General features: G+C 41.8%; 1 protein-coding gene across 1 annotated transcript in view; it reads left to right on the top strand.

The window, feature by feature from the left end:
- Positions 1-22,247, top strand: part of DISC1 (DISC1 scaffold protein) — a 158,292-nt gene that overhangs the window by 103,905 nt on the left and 32,140 nt on the right. The window contains exon 10 of the mRNA XM_044451511.1: positions 8,290-8,350. Coding sequence (XP_044307446.1) covers positions 8,290-8,350 — 61 coding nt within the window. The remainder of the gene's footprint in view (positions 1-8,289; positions 8,351-22,247) is intronic.

The following is a 22,247-nucleotide window of genomic DNA, read 5'->3' as shown; positions in this document are numbered from 1 at the left end:
CACTTGTTTTATCTATTTGCTTGTAAAAATATAGTTTAAAATGTCATTTAATATATTTTTATTATGTTTCATTGTTGTTTTATTCTATATTGCATTTTAGTGTTTTTCAGTATATTATTAGTATTGAGAAATAGGCATTACATATTGAGCAGTATAGAGATTGAATAAGTGATGCCCTTCTTCTGTACTGACTTTCTCACAAATAAGTTCCATTGAAATCAATATGATTACTCTTGACTTAGGCTATTGAATTAATGTGACCTGCATCTGAGTATTCATGTGTTTCAGTTCATTGTGGCAAGAGGAGAAAGGAGACAATTTCTCCTTTAAAAAGCTTCATTTTTTAAATGACAGAAGAGGGAAAGGATGGGAGGGGGAAACATCATTGCATCTGCAAATGGGAGCAGGGGAGAGACTGAGACAAGACAGAGACAGGGGGGCTGTAGGGGACAAGGGTGTTGGGAAAGCAGCAGAAAGGATGCCTTCTGCCCTTCTGCTGCTCCTTTGCTGAAGCCCCACTAAGGCCTTTGCATCAGCCTACTAAGGCCACTCTTGCAGACCCCAGAACAACTTTAGCATACACTGATACTATATACTGTGTGTGTGTGTGGGGGGGGGGGGGGAATGCACCAAAGCAAGATGATGTGATATAACTGGTTGGAAGAAGTCCAGGCTATAATGGCAGAAATAGTTCTATTCTATTTGGAGGAAGATTTGGAGTGAATGTGATGGAGCAGGGGTCGGCAACCTTTAAACTCAGAGAGCCATTTGGACCCGTTTCCCACAGAAAAGGAAACACCGGGAGCCACAAAACCCTTCTGACATCTAAAATGAAGGTAACACTGCATACATCATTTTTTACCTTTATCCTATGTATAAAAAAAACTATAGTGTGTTGCATTTATGAAATCAATGAACTGCTACAGAGAAAACAAATTTTTATTTCTTCATGGAACAAAAACATTTTGAACTCCTAAAAAAAGCAAGGAAGTAGATCTATATATTCATTAAGATTTAGCTGCAGCTCTTGTTCAGTCACTAAAAACTGTTATTTTTAATATTACATTATAAACTAGTAGGGCTCCTTTCATATATTTTGAATAGGAGAACAGCTTTCTGCAGAGTCAAAGTCAGTGCTAAAGGGCTGCATGCATTAAACAGCAAACCCCATAAGTTCGTCAGCAGTAAAAGCAAATGAATCTACCCAAGTATCATTAAATGTTTGGTTTTCTTCAGAAACTTTTCAATTTATCCATGGTTGGCCTATGGGGAGCCGGGAGAGGGGGAGCAGCTCACTAAATCGGCTGGGTCCCAGATCTGCTGGCTGTGCTGGAGATATAGGTGTGTTTAGTGACTGATTAGCAGATAAACAGTCAAGTGCTGTGAATTGTGACAGGTCCCAAGCGCAGCTTTTAACATTCAGAGGAAGGAGATTACATTTGGACAAAGTGAATCTTTTCAGCAGGGTTTGAGTAACATGAGGGCCTGCAGGAAGCTTGTTCCACTCTTTCCCTGCACAATAGCAGAGGAATGTAGCAATTTACCTCACCAGCCTTGGCAGATCAGCGGCTGTGCCGACGCGTGTTTTGAGCGACAGAGCCACAGCAGAGGGATTCAAGAGCCACGGGCGGCTCCGGAGCTGTGGGTTGCCAACCCCTGTGATAGAGCATAGGAGAAAGCTTGGCATCACAATGCTGGTAAAAATGCATCCTGTAGATTGCCCCAGGCTGCTTCTGCCTGCTTTTCCTGAATCTACATTTAACTCAGAACTCTGCATACAGAAGACCTTTCTGGGTGATTTGGCACTGGGTGATTTCCTGCCCTAGCAGTGGCATAAAAGTGTATGGATGGAGCCTCTTACTCACAGGAAGGACCTGGAGGGTGAAGTCCGGTTGGGTATGCACACTGCCTGCACTAACTTTGTCCCCCAGGAGCAGCGACCACCTTCCTGTGCCAGGAAGGTAGACTGTCAGCTGTTGGCCCACTTACCACCCTCTCAGCCCATCGGATGCAGCCTGATTTTACACATGAATTACTACTGTGTTGAATCTTCATGATGTTGGGTTTTTCTTGTGAAAATCGCTGCTTTGAAGAGTGCCACAAGGAAAGGTCCATGAGGAAAATGTGTGTTTCTGCTTTCACATCTGTTTATAGCAATCATTGACCAAATGTGCTATAGCCTTATTTCCATTTTACAGGTGATTGTGCGTGTATGCGTGAGCAAGTGCATGGGTAGGAAAGCATGTGTATTCCTTGCACTCTTTTTTCCAGCTGCATTGTGGAGAGCTGAGAAACAAGCTGGAATATGTGCAAAGGCTTTCTGTAAAACTGCCTTATGATGCTTATAAGGACTGAAAATTTGGTTCTAATGGTTCTTGAGTCTGCTGCTGTGCACCAAAGTGCATTACAGGATTTCTTGGAGTGCTGTTGCTGTATCTGTATTTAAAACAGCAACAAATACTAACAATTTTGATAACTTTCAAGTGTTCTGCAAAGCAACTGCTAAGAATGGTGGGTGCTTTGGAAGACTCACTTCAGAAAGGACCGCGCGCCTTTCTTCAGCTTTGATAAAGTCTCCAGTTCCTCTCTTGGCACAGAAAGCAAAGGACCATGAGATACCATTGCAGAGCCATTGTGGTGTGATGGTTTGAGTTTTGGATTGAGGACTAGCCCCCACTCAGTTCACTGGGTGACTAACCTACCTCACAGGGTGGTGGTTTTGAGGATAGAAATGGCTATAGTTAAAAATAGTTGGAGGAGAGCTCTGTAAACCATCTTGTGTTCCTTGCAAGAGGAAAAACGGTGCGAGAGTAATGCAGTATAATAATTATAATTTATATGGACAGGTTCTTTATGCAATTCTTTCTGAATCTGTGGTAGAATTTCAGAAAATCAGGGAAATTCCTCTATGTTTTAATCTCATTCATCATAACTTGATGCAACTTGCATAGAAGTAAAATTGGTGAAAGCATAAAGTGTGGCCAATGGTGCTTTCTCATGGACTTACAATATCTCCAATGCTGTTATAAAAACTGCCACTTGAAAAATATTAAAACTTATTGAGTTACATTTGGCTGTCAGTTTGTGTTTCATTCACATACTCTACTGGTTGGTGGCAGATGCAGATTTTTCACAACCATGAACCACAGAAACCAGTGAGTGAAATCTGTAATTTCTTGGAATCTTTTGGAGAAATAATTGTAGAAATGCAATACTCAAATTGAGTTTCTACACCTGATATTTTAAGCTGTTTTATCCAGCTTCATTTTATATTATTAAACTCTTTTTTTTTCTTTTTGGCTGCCCATTTTGCATTTAACTGTTGTTGTGAGCTGCCTTGGGGGCATTTTGAGCTAGAAGGTAGGATGCATATGTTTTAAATGTTAATTAAGTAAATAGAATTGTTAATTGTCTTGAACATTTTTGGTATAAATTGAGGCAGTACTCAAGTTACAAGGGAGAAGATGGATTGTAAGAAATGTGACAGGCCCAACTCCTAAGTCTTTTCCATTTTGGCCATTCCATTTTCTCCTGTTGTTGTAAGCCGCCCCGAGGCTTCTGCGAATGGGGCGGCATAAAAATGTTTTAATAAATAAATAAATAAATAAATAAGGGGGCATCACAAATGTGAAGGGCTAAATGGGCCTCCTCTGACCACCCATGATTCAATCACTGGTTTGACATTATCTTGAGGATTTCTTTTCCTGATTCCAACAAATAACAGCTATAATACCACTTTCCTTATGACTTTTCAGAGATGTACTTTTTTGCAATTCATATTACTTCTAACCTTCAGGTACATCTCTGAAAGATAATTCTCCTTGTTTCAAATACTGTCAAGGGAAAATGTTTTTGTCACCTTTTTCTATCCTTGGGCAAGGACACACATGTGTCAGGTTCTTTCTCTAGTTGACAGTGACAGCCTCTCCTTTATCAGTTACGCTACTATTGGGCTCATGTTCTGCAGTATCTGCATGATGAGTTAGGATTTGAAAAGAGAAGGATGACTGGTTTCCTTCACATATTTCTTAATGGCACCATCACTCCTGATGTGACTCAGAAACGAATTAAGATCTTCTGGTTGAGTATTATTGCAGCACAAAATTGCATGCTGTTCTTGAGGATGAAATGCCCGTGAAGCCTGGAATTACCCCAAATGTACAAACAAGAGTAGCCCACCACTGAACAGTAGTTCACATCTCAAGAGGGGAAAAGGAGAACTTGGCATGGGACTCTGGCAGTTGAGTGAATTTCTGGAGGGGATATTTCTGACTGTGACTTTTCTTTAACAGGAAGACTGTTGTGTACTTATCCATGTGTAATGGTATAATCCAGGATTTAAGCCAAAATAGCACTCTCCTTATTCCACAAACATGGTTGGTACAACAATGTCTTTGCTTCAGACATACACGCAGAATAATTGTGCAGGTATTGCATGAAAAGGCTGCCTTTAGTAAGTTATGAAAGTGTACACTTCAGCTATGATAATTGAAGAGGCAAACCACATTTTAAATTGAAGAGCAACATGTGTTTCCAGCAGTAGGAGCAGCTGCACCAAAGCATCAAAATCCACCTGCCAAAATCCAAAATCCTACAAAATCCTATTGTATCTAACTACTTTGTTGGTTTGACATGAACTCCTTTTTTGCTGATCACTTAGATGGCTTGCCAATCCTAAAGGAACCTTGAATTTAGAGCAGGCTTCCTCAACCTGGCATCTTTTGGATGGCAAAGGTGCCAGGTTAGAAAAGCTGGTGCAGAGGATGAGATAACATTTATCATATTGTTAATACTATTATAGAAGAGTGGATTAGATTTTTTTTTGTCTGATGATTTTTTGAACTCTTTTTGGTCTTCCTCTGCAATCTTCATCTTGAGCTCTTTGCAATGCTTGGCAGTATGCTGTGGGCTTCCTTTCACAGGAGGAAATGTACAGAATAAGGAACCTGACTGAATACTCATTTGAAGTATCCGGGGAAGTGGATCCAGTGTTGTTTTGACCCCTTCCTCCTCTTGGGGCTTAGAAGCCCAAACATGATCAGGGTCAGATTAATCCCAGGGCACCTTACCATTCTGATCTGGAAGAGTTTTGGGGCTTTATCATTATTTGTCCCTTGAATCATCTTAACTTGCCTAGCAGCTGTTGGCAATCTGAACAGCCTTCCTTGTGGATCCTGTTGCTGAACTGCAGTTCTGACCTACCATATCAAATGTTCTCATGTTTACTTTACAACAGAGCAGCACTGCCCACTTCTGCCCAACCGCTATGTTAGATGCGCTAGCATTCTCTGTTCTGCCAGCACCATGGTCTCATTGCAAGCATGTCTTCTTACTCAGCCAGGACATGATGAATAAGTTCAGTCTTCTGCACATCTGGCTGGTGGTGCTCATTCATCTTATTCCACTGTGAGCCACGCAGAGAGCCTCTGGCTGTGGGGTGATGTACAAATGCAAAGGATGGATGGATGGATGGATGGATAACTGAAGGAGATTGTGTATATGCTAGAATGTCCATAAGGTTTCCTGTGGGCAAGAGCTACCACCCAATAAAGAAGTGACCATGACCTGGTCTGGCTGTCTTTTTTCCTTATAGACTGAAGCTACTCTCAGAATTGCAGTATTGTTTCCAGAAGTTATGAACACTATAAAAGTCAATGCAAACAAATAGTAAAGGCATATCATGCATAAATTTAATTTTATATGCAGCAACATTATGCATATTAACCATGACCTGTTCTCTCACAATATTTTTTCACTGTAACCTTTGATGCTAAGCTGTTTGGTTTTCTCCATTAAAGCAACAAAAATAAATGTTGCGGACAAAACAAGAGCAAATACACCACTCTCTGCTCCCTAATTATGATTTTGTGGGGCAAATTTTTTATTTCATCAAATGCACTAAGATTTCTTCTTTCATCAATATTAATCATATTTAAATGGATTACTCCCTTCAGAGCTAATACATGTATTATGTGAAATATATACCTGGGGTGATAGAAACAGAAAAAAACCAGCATGATTTTTATTTGGAAATAAAGCCTTTGACACAATTGCAAAATGCAGTTGCATAATTCCCTCTAATTCATATCCTACTACCTTTATACTTTTTGATTTAGGTGGGTTGGGCTCTAGAACTTTCTTTTCCCTAAAAAGTTGGTATGGGTTTGCATTCAATTAAGTCTTCTGCTCAGAAAAATCTAGAGCAGGATTTATTTATTTATTTATTTTGTCCAAGGTGCTAGGAAAGTAAAACTAGTGGGATATTGGAGAAGTTTTAAATGAAACTTCTCAGTTGCATTTACTGGAAATTAAGGGAAGCAACACATATTCTTTGTAAGTAGAGAGCATCATGTGATATTCCTAGTTCTTTTAATCTAGTTAAAATGTTTACTAGAGAGGTATATATGTCCTACCTGTGTTTCCCAGAGAGTTTATCACTAACCTACTTTTGCCAAGTGGTGGTATTTTACCTGTTACTTTTTTGTCATTGAACTTTGCTGATTTATTAAGCTATATGCTTCAAGGGCATTGTAAAATTGCACGTAGGGAATAGGATACAACTGTGAAAAGTAAGAATTACTGTATCAGATAATATCCAATTAAAATCTAGCTAGCGCAGCAGGAAAAACTGGAGCTAGGGCTTATCATTTATGTAACATAATACATAGTGCTATTTGTTGGAAACAAAGTAAGTGTGAAAGAGTTTCTCTCCCTTCCCCTCCAATTATTAATATGTATTGACATTTTATATCAGGATGAGAGAAACTCTTGAGTTGGAATGTGTCATGTTCCAAGGCCATATAATAATGGGATCAGGATGAACAGCAATAAAGGCAGGAGCATGAAGCTACCAATTATCAGAGCATGTTTAAAGGAAAGTGTTTGCATCTGACACATAAGTATAGGCTGACAAATTGGTTATTACTTCTATATAAGAATATCTTGTGATTCAAGGATGTGATTGTATTCTTGCTATGTGTTTGTAATTTCTGGCCTGTGAAAGACAGGGAAATAAATGTTTAGAAGAATTAAGCTCATTTGACCCCTCCCCGCAACTCCTCCCCAGGAGGCTGATGGTTTCCAGTGGATTTGCCAGTGCTCTTGATGGGAATGGTGAGATAGTCAAGGCCCTAGTCTTGTGCAAAGGTTGGATATAATGGGCCACTGACTTGATCTCACTCTGCTCCTTGGCATACTGGGGAGTGGCAGACAGTGAAACAGGCTCAGTCTTGGCTAGAGTGTACATGGCAGAAGAGTTTAAGGGAAGAGGGCCAAACACATGCTAGAACACAAAACTGGGGTTATTGCAGCAAAAAGTGGGGCTTTCTGTCTCCATTGCATCCTGGAGTATCTGTTCAGCTGGGCTTTTCCCGATGGTTTGTGCGGTTAATACTTTGTCCAAAGGATGGATCCTTGGACTCTTAAAGAACGCTTGAGACCTTTTGACATTGCACTTTGAGGAAAAAATCATGAGTCTTCATGCAAGCATAGCACTGTTAGTACAGCACCAGTTGGGGTGACTGGTGCCACCACGTGCCTGATCTTGTGCTGGCTGTTTTGGTTGTTGTGGCCTGATGAAGTACTGGCAGGAATGTCACTGAACACTCATCCTGTCAGTCCTTGCCCTTCTTGGAACAGGAGATCCAGACAGAGGGGGCTGGCCAAAGGGGAGATCATGGTAGATATGTCTTCATGTGAAGGCACAGTGCCTCCCACCGTAAGGAGACTTCAGTACGCCAAAGAAATGCACTGCAGACCCAAGGCTAAGTGACAGGTGCTGCCTGGCTACAAACACCCTTTTTGGAAAGGGACTTGGGAGGGTCACGGCATAAGGTGTTCAGTGCAAGGAGTGGCTGCACCTACCTGTTGGGGTGGTGGGGAGGGCTGCTTTCTTTGTTCTCTGTCTGTCTCTCAGTCTCTCTCTCTGTCTCTCTCTCAGACCAAGTGTGCACAATCACTGAAGTCCACATGACTACATTTGTTTAACTTTAGGACAGCAGAAGGAGAAGGGGATGGCAGAGGATGAGGTGGCTAGATGGAGTGTGGGCTTGAGTGGACTCCGAGGGATGGAGGAGGACAGGAGAGCCTGGAGGAATGCTGTCCATGGGGTTGTGATGGGTTGGACGACTTTGTGACTAAACAAATAAACAAACTGGAACCAGAAAGGAAGAAAGACCAATGAAATTGTTGCTCTTCTCCAATGCCAAAATGGACAAAAAATCTCTTCAGAGTAATTTCTGTAAGATGCATATTTTCTTAATTAAAAGAACACTGCATTTTGTTTTACAGAGAACAAGTTGAAGAAAAATACTCTCAAATATATGGAAGTGCTGGAAGAAAAACTGCAAAGGTAAAGGCATCTTAGCATCTTCAAAATATTCAGAACATGTGCTATTCTGATTATGTTACTAATTAATACAGTAATTATATTCCAATGTGTGTAGTATCTGCTTTGATTGTCTGAATGTAATTCAAGGAACTGACTTAGACCTCTAATGATCTTAACAGCTTGGGGACATTATGGCTTATAAGATGACTGTATTAATGGTATCATTTTTGAACTTGATAAAAGAAAACTTCATTTTTCAAAATTTTGATGAAAGGTCAGTAGGCTCCAGATTTTGTGAGGTCATAATTTCCAGAGTATGAGATAGATCTTCTTGAAGGGATCTGTAGGTTTATAGGAGGACAACCACCCTGTTGAATTTGCTTCAGCTACTCTTCTTGAGTTGGTCTAGATGTAGAGATTATGGATCAAAACTTGTGGCCATGTGTAAGGCAGCAGGGTGTGTTACCAGCTTTCTGTTCCTTTCTGGACATCAAAGAATGCTGCAGGTCTATTTGGTGCTTTTACCCTCTCCTTTCCCCCTTATTTCCTTATCTTCAGTTTTCATCACTTCCCTTTACACTGGGGGAGATTTTAAGAATATTTTAATTGTTCAGAAGTGGCCCTTCTGTCTGGTTAAGAAGCTGCATAGCTGTAGGGAAAAGGTTCAGGTTCACATCACTCCATCAGTCTGTTTGAATGGCTGACTTACCTAGTGCTGCTTATGTAGTCTGGCACTTCTGGAATCCCTGTCCAGCCCCCAGGGCATGCTCTCCTCCTTGGCCCTGCCGTTCTGCTCCCAGCTATTTGGTGGGTGCAGTTTGAGCTTTTCTGCCGCTTCTCCCTTATTCTGAAAGGTTGAAGTGTCTCTTGTAAAGATGGCAGTAAGAGCTTTAAGCTAAAATGTGCTGGTATTGTTGGTGTTTCAGCCTCATCTCTTTGCCTTGGGCTCCTCCATCCACTGGATTGCAGCCCCTGAGAACTTCTGAAATGGAATTTGGCCCTCGGATGGAAGTGTTTCAGCCTCAGTCTCCTTTTTATGGACTGTGGGCCTGCCAGGTTGTGGCCATAGTGTCCAGTGCTGTTGGTTCAGGACAGTGTCAGTTCTGACATTGGAAAGGTCAGAGCAGCTGTGCTTCAGGACTAGGGCAATGCTGTTTGCCGGTTCATAAAGTCTCTGTTGGCCAACAAAGCCCCACAGTGAAACATTAAATAGTTATATCTATGGTCCTTGTTTTTGTTGCACTACACTTATACTCCTCCTTGCTTCCTCTTGCAAGGGACTCAAGGTGTGAGGCAGAGTCTGTGAGTGGCCCGAAGTTATCCCAGTTCAGCCCTCTAACCAGTATGTCGCATGGGCTCTCATTGCCTGAGCTACTCTTTGGGAAGGAGCTAAATTGGAGTCATATCTACATAATTTGAAGTACTTGAAAATCCTGCAGGTCTACTTTCTATTTCAGTCGAACTTTTCCATGGCTTGTTGGTTGTATCATATCATTAAGTAATTCCCCAGTTCATTCTGAAGAACCCTGGAGATCATGAAGAATTATCATCTTCATATTCCAACTCCAAATATAGAAACGGAGAAAACAATGTTATTGTTTAATCCTTATTCAGTACACCACTCCCCCTCCCCGCTTTTTTCTTTGCTGCCAAGATTAATGTTTAATCTTCTAGCTTTGAAGAGCTCCGTTGCTTCCCTCAAGGCTTTAGTTGCCTTTTAAAAGGCTTAACACTTGGTATTGTGTGGCTTTTATAACAGGATAATCTATTCTAAGTATTTACATTTTCAAAAAAATATTGGATGCTGCAGTTTATATTTTGGAAGGAGCCAGACTCTACAATAAAACTGCTTCTTTAGTAAACAGGTAAGTGCTCACACATCTTTGAGAGGCAAACTATTCTGGTTTGTCTATGCGAGATATGGCATATTATGCCAAATATGTAATACTAATCCAGGTAGGTACAGGATGTCTAACTAGGGCTGCCTACATAGCTGGTACTTTATATGTGTATAAGGGTAGTATTAAGGTCCTGAAAAAATGCAGCATCTCGGAAGGAGAAAAAATTCTTCTTGGCAGTGTGTGTGGGTGCTTATGCTTTAAATAGATCAACACAGAATCATATAATAATAGAACTGGACGGGGCCAAGAGAGTCATTGAGTCCAACCCGCTGCTCATTGCAGGTCTCCAAATTAAGCCATCCCTCTCATACGGCTGTCCAGTTGCATTTTGAATGCCTCTAGTGTGGGAGAACTAACAACCTCCCTGGGTAATTGGTTTCATTGTCATACTGCTCTAACAGTTAGGAAACTTTTCTTGATATCTAGTCAGAATCTGGCTTCTTGTAACTTGAGCCCGTTATTCTGTATCCTAAACTCTGGGGTAATTGAGAAGAGATCCTGGCCTTTCTCTTTGTGGCAACATTTCAAGTACTCATAGCTCCCCTCAGGCTCCTTTTCTCCAGGCTAGCCATGCCCAGTTCTTTCAGTCTTTCTTCACAGGGCTTTGTTTCCAGTCCCTGTTGCCCTCCATCCTCATTGCCCTCCTCTGAACCCTTTCTAGCTTGTCTGCATCTTTCCTAAACTATGGTGTCCAGAACTGGACACAGTGCTCCAAATGAAGATCCCTGGGCCCAGGACTGAACTCTGTGTTACCCCACTTGTCACCTCTCCCCAGTTTGAGAAGGTGCCATTGAGAAGCACTTTTTGAGTCCGATTCTGTAGCCAACTGTGGATCCACCTGGAGGTTGTTCCATCTAGCTCACTTTTTGCTAGCTTGCTCATCAGGATAGCATAGAGCAATTGGCCAAAAAATGGCTGAAATCAAGATATATTATGTTCTCAGAAACCCCACCGTCCGCCAGGGAGGTTACCCAAATCATATTAGTCTGGCAGGATTGTTCTTGTGAAACCCATGTTGGTTTCTGGTAATCACTGCATTGTTTTCAAGTTGCTTGCAGACCAACTGCTTTATAATCTGCTCCAAAATTTTCCTAGGGGTTCATGTCAGACTGACTAGTTTGTAATTTCCAGGTTCTTTTTTTTCTTTCTTTCTTGAAGATGGGGACAACAGTAGACCTTCTCCAGTCATGTGGCACTTTCGCTATCCTCCATGCTTTCTGAAAGACAATAGACAGTGGTTTTGAGAGTCCTTCCACCAGCTCCTTTATGACACTAGGATGGAGTTCATTGGGTTCTGGAGATTTGGACTCCTTCAATCCAATTAGATGATCCTTGACCATTTGATTATCAATCTTGAGCTGCCTGCTCCTTCAGCAAATTTGCCCTTCGTCAGGAAGGTTATAGATCTTCTTTTGGGAGAAGGCAGAGCCAAAGCGGGAATTGAGCACTTCTGCCTTTTCTTTGCTATCATTTTGCCATCCATGTGGGAGAGATGAATCCCCTTTGCTTTCTTCTGTCTTTTACTATAGACATAAGCTGAAGAAAGCTTTTTTTTTTTTGCTTATAGTTTCCCTCAGTTTATTTCTAGCTTTAGCCTTCCTGATGCCATCCCTGCAATTCTGTGCTACCTGCTTGTACTCTCCTTTTGTAACTTGGCCTTCCTTGCACTTCCTATACATGTTCTTTTTTGATTTCAGCTCATCTCTAAGCTTTTTGTGAAACCACACGGGCTTCTTCTCTTGTCGTCTACCTCTTTTCCTTGTTGGAATTGTTTGTAGTTGTGCATTTATAATTTTCCTTTCTTAAAAGTTCCTACCCATTATAGTCACTTGCCATGGGACTTTACTTTTAGTTGTTTTGAATTTGTTAAATTTGGTTTTCCTAAAATCTAGGGTATGATTTTGGCTAAACTTTGCTTTTGCTTCCTTTAGAATCAAGAATTCAAGTATGGCATGGTCACTTTCCCCCAGAGTTCCCATTGTTGCTACTTTGTCCGCTAGGTCTTCCCTGTTGGTTAGAATCAAGTCAAGGAGGTCCTTCCATAGCTGTTCCTCTAATTCATTCCTCCATTTTCTATAGGAGGAATTTGCAAGCAATAGATATCAGGGAAATGGAAGTTGCCATAATGACAACATCATGCCTCCTTGAAACACCAGCAATTTGCTTTTCAAAAGTTTCATCCTTGTCTTCTCTTTGACTGGGTGGACAGTAATAGACTCGAACTTCTGTGCTCCTTTTATTCATTGCTCCATTTATTTTAAATGGTGCTCTCAATGGGGCTACTAAGCTCATCCTCCTTTATTTCTGAGCAGAACTATGTGTATTTAACATACAGTATGACTCTGCCTCCTTTTCTGTTCCTTTTGTTCTTCTTGAACAAGTTACATCCTACAGTTGTTAAATTCCAGTCCCAGTCCCACCATCAGGTCATATTCACCCTCTTGCATTAAGAGTTCAAGTACATGCTGCTTGTTTCCCACACTCCAGGCATTAGTATATAGACATTGAAAACCACCTGCTTTTTACTTTAGCTTCATTCCTACATTTTTGGAAGGACTATTATTGGGCACTAGTAGAGCTGCTCTCTCTGTTGAGGTGCATTTGACTTTGTCTGGTATACTTCTCTCTTCTCTGTAGTATTCAGTATAAGCCCCTCCCAATAAACTTCTTCATGCTGTAACAAAACACATTCTTTCCAGTCCATGTAAGGTGCAATCCATCCCTTGCCAGCAGTCCATCTTCCAGGAAGTATGGATGTGGTCCTGGAATCCAAATCTCTCGCACTGGCAGTCTCTTCACAGCCAGGCATTCACTTGGAGAATTTTTATTTCCCTGTCTGCTCCTCTTCTAAGAACTGGAAGGATTGAAAGAAAACTCTGCTTGGCAGTGTCACTTGTTCTCCCATGTGTATGAATGACAGGACACGTGTTAGTCAGCATTATGAGTTTGACAGTCTTTCAGTTGCATCACTAACTCGCCATCCAGGGGGACAGCATACCTGATGAGTCCATCAGTCTTCACAACGCATGTGTGCTTCCATCCCATGCCGCAGGGAGTCTCCGACAACTGAGGCCTTGGGATCATTGCCACCAGTTGGTTGACCTTCCGCCTCTTGCACAGTGTGATGATTTGCAGTTCTTGCAAAGCAGACTGCCCTCCAGGCTCATCCTCAAGTAACTGAATGCGGTTCCATAGTTCCATTGCTTCCATTGGTGCTGAGAGTCTTCTAGTTCATCTATTCCTAACTAACACTTTCCAGGGAGTTTTCTCCTCATTTCCCCTTCCATCAGGATTTTCTCCTTGTGCTTCATTTGCTGTGGCATTTCCAGCTCCTACATTACACTTCGCTGTTGCAGGTCCACCACTCTGTATGAGAACCCTTTTCTTATTCCCTTGATGGTAGACACTCACTGCTCTAGTGCTGTCATTGACAGTGGGCAGCTGTGGATGAGGGCTAGAGGTACTTTTAGATTTTAGTTGGAACTCTGCATTCTGCTTCAGCTTCCACTTCAGTAAGCTCACACCAAAGGGGTTTAAGGTGCAATCCTATGCATGTTTAGCTAGTGATAGAATTTCCAGCATTTCTCATTTCTCTAACTGGGAACTGTCATTTCTCTAACTGGGAACTGGCCTTGAGTGCCATTTCTCTGGGAGAAGGATGGGGTATAAGTCAAAGAAATAAATAAAACTGAAAATTAAGGAAAACTGTAACAAGATTTAAGCTTTAAGATTTACCCTTTGGTTAAATAGTTGTTTATCAAATCTATTTGCTTTTATACTTTATACCTTTGTACTTCAAAAATCTTGAAAACATACCACTCTTGTTTTATCATCTTGTTCATATGTAAAATCTTTTGTACCTGTCTTTTAAATTTAATTACTTTTGTATAATTTAAAAACCAACGAATAACCAACAAACTTAGCTGTATGTCTTAAGTACCTGATGAACAGGATAGCACTGCTGTTTAAACATCTGAATATATAGCTGTCCATCACTTAAAAATAAAATTTGCAATAGATTTAGCACTTTTCATTCATTCATTCATTTATACATCTTGAGAGAGATATTTGTTAGCTGCAATTTTTCATGCATCGAATATAGCTTAACCCACATTTCAAGGTAATCTGCTATGTGTGAATATTATTCATATGCTTTGCCACTCTAAGCAAGATGAATCAAAGGTGCTAATGGCAATTATCAGCTCCTACAACATACATGTGACACATCTGATACACATAAATTACGTGCTTGAATATGTTATGCTCATCAGAATTAAAAATTGCAGTAGTGGTGATTAAAAATCTACAAAGAAAAATAGATTCTAAACTCAGTAAGTTAGCTATCCATTAGCCATTAATTTGTGCTAACAGATTATTTGATTTCTTGTTTTAGTCACTTTCTATGCTCTATTTTAAAAACTTGAATAATTATTTAATAAATTTATATGCTGATTCTCTGGGTAAGGAAAAGATGGCTTATAACTATAATTGAAACAAAAGAATGCCTAAAAATAAAATTAGAAAACTAAAAGTAGCTGTTTTAAAGCCCTGCAGCTTAGTAAAAGCCAACTTTTACTAAACTGAAAATTGACACATTTCAAGTATTGAAGTTTAAAAAACTTGGGGCAAGAGTTAAAGAGACTCTTTACTGGTTCCCATGTCATGGTAAGCCAAGATAAGCCCCAGGGCTTGGTGGTCCATATGGATGGCCATTTTACAAAGTCAGGTCCTGACAGTAGCTTGTTGGGTCATGTCAACCCAGCAAGGGTAGTTTATTTGCATGGTTAACAAACCACCACAACCCATGGGCTATTTTAGGATTGAATAAGTGGCTTGAATATGCAAATATCTCCTGGACGCTTGCAATATGCACCTCACCTACTGCACCCTGGATGCATGAGACCACCTCCATCTGGCCGGGAGCCTGAAGTGAAGCTGGGTGGGCAGTACTCTAACAGAATCCATAAGCTGTCTTGCTTGCCCAACATGAAGTCCCATCTTCTTGGACAGGAAGCATCAAGAGAGAAAGTGTATTCCTATAGGCTATGACCACCATCCCCTTCCCCGACTCCCAAGATGAGGCTGGTGCTGCACCAAATACCTGGTTGGGCACAACTGGGAGAATATAACATCTCCCTTCTCCCCCACCCAGATCTCTGTAAGACAAGCCAGGTCAGCCCTGTCGAGAGATTTTATTCTGGGCTGACCTGGCATTTCAGAAGCAGGAGCAGCACCAGGCCTGAGGGCAGGTGGATTCAGTTGCCTGGAATCCTGCAGAAGAACCAGAAGATGGAACCAGTAGTTACATATCTGACCCCTCTTCTGCTCTGCTGCTCTGTTACTCCCCCAGTGTCCCATGACCACATTAATGAGGGCTTCCCCTTGCTCCCCAAAGTCGCCATGAACCATCCTAAAGAATCAGCTTAAAACAGTAAAAATAGATATTGTTGTAAAATTGGTACTATGTTATAAACACAATAAACAAAAGAAAATGTATAACAACAGACAACTGAATAATAATTTTAAAAAACCTAAGGCCCTGAACTGCCCTGAACTGGCACCACCTGGCATCCAATGGGCAGTGCCCAAGGCTTCTGCCTTTACTGCCAGCCTACAAAAAAGGCCTCCTTTTGTCCATTGGACACTGTTCTGCTGGCCAACAGGGGACTTCCTTCCATTTCCCCAGTTCGTATCATGGACCGGGAAGTGGGCTGGGAGCGCAGGTTAGAGCAGCGGTGGCCAGAGGGACATGAAATCTGGTGCAGGCTGGCTCTGAGGTTGATGTGATGGCTGGCGTGGTTGAGCCTTAGCCTCTAGCGGCTCCATTCTGTCCTGGATGATATTTCCGACCCATTTTAGAAGGCCACCACCTGTAGTGCAGTGCAGTAGTGTCATCTGGACAAAACTAGAACTTATATCACTGAGGCAAGATCTGCAAACCAACCTAAGCTGGTGAAAGGCACTGCCAGCCAGCAGTGCCGCCTGCACATCCACAGAGAGGGCCAAGTCATGCTTGGACTGAGAATATGGAGTGCAGAGGATGCTCCACTGTTGAGCTTCTGACAGGGAACAATGCTGGGCTGTTGGGTAGCATTTAGTTTGTAGGAATCACCACTTGGTTCAGAGTTATTTTGTTGATGGAACTGTGCTTGTAGCCAGTTACATCAACTCTAATGGAAGGATGAAGACTCTCAAACAGAGCTTGCAGTGGAAGAATTCTACCAGCATGGCAGTGGAAGATACATCCACGAAAGTGTTATTAAGAGAGGAAGGAGACTGACACTTGTAGAGGGGAAATGAAAGGAAGATTTTGACCAATACTGTCATTAAGATATGTATACCTTTTATTTATTATTATATTTATATCACACCATTTCCCCTCAGCTTACAGCTCTCTATTTTATCTTTACAACATTCCTGTAAAGTCAGTAAGACTGAGCTCAAAGTAAGTGACTGGCTCAAAGTTGCTGGTAAGCTTCAAGTGGAGACTAGAACCTCGATCTCCCAAGTCTAAGTCCAACACTCTAACCACTATGCTATGTTCTTTCTATTCCTTGCTCTCTTTCTCTTCCACCCCCCACAGTCTCTCTCTCAGTCTCCCTCCCTCCCTCCCTCTTGTGTGTGTGTGTGTATTCCCAGGGTTCCATTGCACTGTAGTACCATACTGTGAAATGGAGCAGCCCAATCCAAGTTTTATAGATAGAGGGTTGGGCTGTGCTGGGAGAGCTTCCATTATTTTCTTGGTTCTCAGTGGTGGAAATGGGGAAACCACTTTGTTTCCCCATCCTTCTGCAGTCTCCAGCACTACCTCTCCAGAGCAGATTTTGTGGGAACATAGGTTGCTGCAGAAGAATCAAGCCCTCTGGATCAAAATCCTTCTGCTGATGGACAAGGCCCTTCCATCCACAGGAGAGTTCCATGGGATCCAGCCCTTCAAGTTTGCAATGGGGGGACATACCTATTTTTAAATGCCCAGTCATGAAAACAGATCTTCATGCTTGGCATTCAGTTCATACATGCTTGTATGCACATGGAGGTTAGGTTAATAAATCTCCATATTCAGTTTCTTTCTAGTTATTTCATTCTGTCATTTCCTCTTCTCCTTCATTTTACCTGTCGCCAGCCTAAAATCCTGACCTAACTGTTGCCCATCACAAGCCATTAGGACAGTATGGGTAAAAATCTTAACTGATGATAATATTTATTCCCCCCTCCCAAAAACCCCCTCTTACAGTTGCTCACAACCAACATTATAAAACCAATTTAATAATAAGCACAATAATAATAATAATAATAATAATAATTGCATCTGAACCATTTCAGTGACAGCACTGAGAGTATTAGATGCAAAACAGAAATCAGTATCCACTATATGCTCGTAAAGCATTCATTCTATTATATCTCACAGACCACATGGTGATCAGTGCTAAATCCCTTATCTCAGTTGCCTCAGGCTCCAAACTTCTTTTTATTTGTATCAGTTGACACAAATATAATCTTTTCGAGCTGAAGAAATTTAATGTGGCCGTACCCTACCCCAAATTTCAAAAAGATTATGGTGTGGCTTCCATTCATTGCAAAAATAAAAAGAAGAAATAAGGGAGGAGGCAGAGGGGAGGGGTATATTTATCTGCTCTTCTTAATTCCCAGATAGAAATCTTACAATTATTTAAGAGATGAATTACTTTGAAGGATGGTAAGTAGCGTCAGTGCACAGTGGAGCCTTGCTTAAATGTTCTGTTTAGAAAGACGAGGTGAATATGTGCACAACTATGCTCCAAAACTGCAATATACGTTGGCATTGCGTCCAAAGACTGACAGTGATGCAGTACCCTGTAGCTCTGCAAATGAATATAAATCCTTTCTCTTTTAACTGATTTCCTCACGATTTGTCTTCATTATTTCTGTTCAGCTTTATCTTTATTTAATTCAGTGCTTGTCATTTGTTTAGTATAGAACAAAACTGTTCAGATTTGAAACTGTGTGTGTATACATGCATACCTTATAAGCCATAAAAGTGTGCCACCTAGCATGGTTGTAGGAGAGCTTTTCCTTAATTTTGTATATCTCCATATGATTGAAAGGTCTGTGGCTAAATGGCTGGGTTGTCTGAACATCTGAGACCTCCGATTTGAGGTCTGGGATCCCCTGCTAATGGATCCTAGGTAGCAAAATTAGAAAAGACATCTGCTTGGGCCCCTAGGGAGCACCATCAAATTTGACAGTAGTGGGTTAGATAGTCCATTTAAGTATCTCAACATATGGTGGTTCCTTATATCACTTGGGCTTCAAGGAGACAAGTGTAATTTAATTAGTTTGATATACATTTGACTAAATGAGGAACTTCCCGGTTTGACTTTTAAATTATTTATAGGCAAACCCTTTCTTCAGATGTCAGGCCTTGCCTGCCCCCTGACTGTCTTGGACCAGATGGAAAATCATTTTGGTTGAAAGCTTGTGAATAAACTAAAAGATACATGACAATTGTGGTTGGCAAGCATTAGGCCATGACCAATATTTGGGTTTAAACTTTAGCCACAACTTTGTTGATTCATCAGAAGCCAGCCATAATTGCTCCTTGGGTTCCATGCTCAAGACATGGTACCATGTGACTATGGTGCCATGATGCCGTGTACCTGGTCTTGTCATGGCAAGGCTGTGAGCAAGCCCCAGTAGCCATTAAGTCCTGCGGAGCAGTTTCCAAACCCACATGCCTTGGCCCTGGGGAGATCTCCCTGCCCCTGTAGCAAGAACCTTAGGACAGGTTTGCATCTCACCCACCCAAGCAACAAAAATGTAAAAGAAAAGCTGGCAAGATGGGACTGATTTCTTCTACACTCTGGTGGAGTTTCATTCCGAAGGAAGCCAAGCTGCAAATCCAGTCTGATACAGTGGGGTGGAGGTGGTTAGGACTTGGCCTGTTCTGGAAAGGGTAATGATATGCAAAGCCTTGGCTAAGAGAATGGGTGGATTCCAAGGCTGTGCAGAAACTGACATTTTTTGCATTCTGCTGTATCTTAGTAGCCATTTGCATCTGGGAAGGAGAATTTCCGTAACAACACAGGATTGTTTTGGAGCAACAATTAGGCCATAGTACATATGGGGAGCTCTCACTCATCAAAGAAATGTCCAAGTAATGAAATTAGTGTGGTATTTTGTCTTGCGTGCCTGGAGTGTAATATTCTATTCATGGCAAGGCACATTCTTGGCTTTGAGAACAAGAGAGTGAATGCCCTGGCTCACTTTCTGCTCCGCAGGCTCTGAGGTCTGCTGCTCCAGCCCAGCAGGGACCCTGTATCCACCCCAGGAGCCGTGGAATGTTGGCTGACAGCGTTAGAAAGGGGCATCCTCTTGCCTTTGACCCCTTCCACACCTCCCACCTATGTCAGGCGTTGTGGGGCTTTCAAAACAGGAGGGAATGGGACTAGGCTAGTTAGTCCAGCCTTTGGGAATTTTGAAGTATTCCATTCACTCCCAGGAAACAGGTCTGCACCCAAACATCGTAGGCGAGAAGCTGACAGCCCCAAGTGTTCATTTGTAGGGCAGAGGGCTCCCACGTCTGTGAGGGATCAACCACTGGCGACCCAGGGAAAGGCCGTCGTGAGATTTCCTTCCTCAAGGTCTCTCTGTCTTCCCACATCCTGAGATGTTGCTAACTTCCGGCTGTTTGCTTTGCCACTCAGGGAGGCAGATGGATGGTCCCATCTCTCCACAGCTCCCTCAAAAGGCTTTTCTGCAAAAGCCTCCCCCAGATACACATTCCCCATTTTTTAAGGCAGTTTTTGATGTGTGTTATCCCAGTGTCTCAAATTCATGAATACTTGACCAGCATCATCGATTATCTGGAAAATAAGGAAGGAACATGCAAGCATCTCAGAGCTAGAAAATCCATACTGCTTATACATTCTTGGCAACCATACAAGCCTTTTTATCAATACAAGAAGTAGGTCAGAGTTTTGGACTCATTGTCCTTGAGGTGTATGAAGTAACAAAGTAGCACAGCCACCCAGTTCTAACTTAACAGTGTACCATTCAGTCTGGTCCAAGGTTAGCTTTATTCAGGTTGCAAAAGTGAGCTTTTTTCTCTTTTCTCTTTTCTTACTTCTCAGAAAATGCTGATTGCTTAAGACATAATGTTTGGGGAAACAAGTTTATTCTCATTTGTGAAGTCCAGGTATATTTTTTCTTTTGTCACTGAGAACATCCAAAGCACTGAGGAGGAACAGCTGACGTATCCCCTTTTCATGTGAGAAATGCTCAGTCTTGCTTCCACAGCACAGTAGTTCTGAATGGGAGTGCAGCAGTTATGAATTAAAGGTGAAATAAGGATGGGAATGGCGGTTATCCAACCCACTTTTCCAGAGGATGAACAAGTGATATATTCTAATCCTGCAAAATCTGAAGAAGAGATTGCTCAGAACTGATGTACAGAATGTCTCCAGCCCAGAAGTAGTGGCACCCAGTCAGAGCATCCCAGGGCTTGTGGCTTTCAGTAAGTGACTGTTGGGGACAATCACCTAGTCACAGCAACAACACTAGGAACCACAAACCAAGCAGCTTCTGAACTTCAACTATAAAGCAGATTGCAGTGTTCTCTGATGATGAATCTGGCCCCTTTGACATTATTCTGTATGTCTCCAATGCCAGAATCCGACCATGTGAAATAGAGCCTTTTGAGGTTCAGTAGAACTGAAAAAGGACTGTCAATGCAACTCTTGTAAAACTTAGTTGTAAAAATGATCTCCTAACTCTTCGACCAGTATCCTATCTCCTACAAATTAAGTAAATCATTTTGTTGTCAAAATGTATCTGTTTCGCAAGCTTTTATGTGGGAAACATGCCTAGTAAACGCAGTACCTATGTGAGCACTTTCACATGCCACCCTAAATCCACCCTGGCAATAAGCATGGCGTGTTGCTTATTCACTGTCTCTCTCCTCCTCAGTCTTCTGAAGGCTCTCCTGGGGACTCTGCAGCCAGACCACCAGTTTGCTCTCTTTCTTCATGCACAAACACCATTGCAAGACCTCTTGTATTTGCTGTGGATTCCTCCCCTCCACCACCACACACACACACACACAAACTTCAAACTTTCTTTTCCCCTGGAGATTATGATCTCCAGTTTGACAGTCAGCCAAATCTCAGTCCTGACAGCCAGTGACAGCCCCTTCAGAGTGCCCAAGTGGCATATTGGAGTTACTGTCAGTGCTTGGAAAACCATTTAAACACATTTTTGTCTACAATATGTGCAAATACTTTTGTCCTTTTGGAAAATGAAAAATTTTAGCCATAGCTGCACGACCACAGAGATACACAGTTCTAAGAGTGGGAAAATGGGAATCTTCAGCTGGGCACTGCCCTGAGGGTACCTGTTGTCAAAGTGCAGCAGTGACCAATGCTGGACATCGATCCAAAGAGGCTCAGAATTGGGGTCTTCTTTACCTTGCGTTTCCTGGATGATTGTCAAAACAGGAGTTGTCAAAGAAAAGTAAAAAGCTTTACTCCCAAAAGGGGCTGATAAGATTAACGTTTCGTTCGCAGCAAGTTAATCATATTTTCCTTTGATGCTCAGACTGTTTTAAGGGGGGCTTGTATATTCTGCGCTTTTCTGTAAGACTCTGGTTTCTTTGAAAAGTGCAAAAGTATGTCCACCCCATTTTTGGCGAGCTCCCTTTAAAAATAGGGTATTGGCAGGGAAGTAAGTGTTGGTTTGGTTTGGTTTGATCAGGGACATATATAGCCATAAACAGAGGTTGTAAAAACTGGCTGTCATACTGGATGATGATCTCCAGGAAAAGAAAGCGTAAAGGAGAAAAAATAAAATTTGCAGTGAGCAAAAAGGGCTCAGTTTTGTGATGGGGCACCAAGCCAGTGGCAGTTCTGTCTGGCTCTAAAGGTGGCCTAGATGAGTTTGGCAAGAGCAACAAGGGGTTTTTTTTTTCTTTTCTTTTTGCTGCCTTTTTTTAGAGTCTCATTCGCCACTTCTCTTCAACCATTATGAGGATTGTTACCCAGGTT

The sequence above is a fragment of the Varanus komodoensis genome, unplaced genomic scaffold (assembly GCF_004798865.1).
Source record: "Varanus komodoensis strain SLA01 unplaced genomic scaffold, ASM479886v1 scaffold1, whole genome shotgun sequence".
In the NCBI taxonomy this organism is placed as follows: Eukaryota; Metazoa; Chordata; class Lepidosauria; order Squamata; family Varanidae; genus Varanus; species Varanus komodoensis.
The sequence above is the reverse complement of the archived record's forward strand: the minus strand, read 5'-3'. Positions and strand labels throughout refer to the sequence as shown.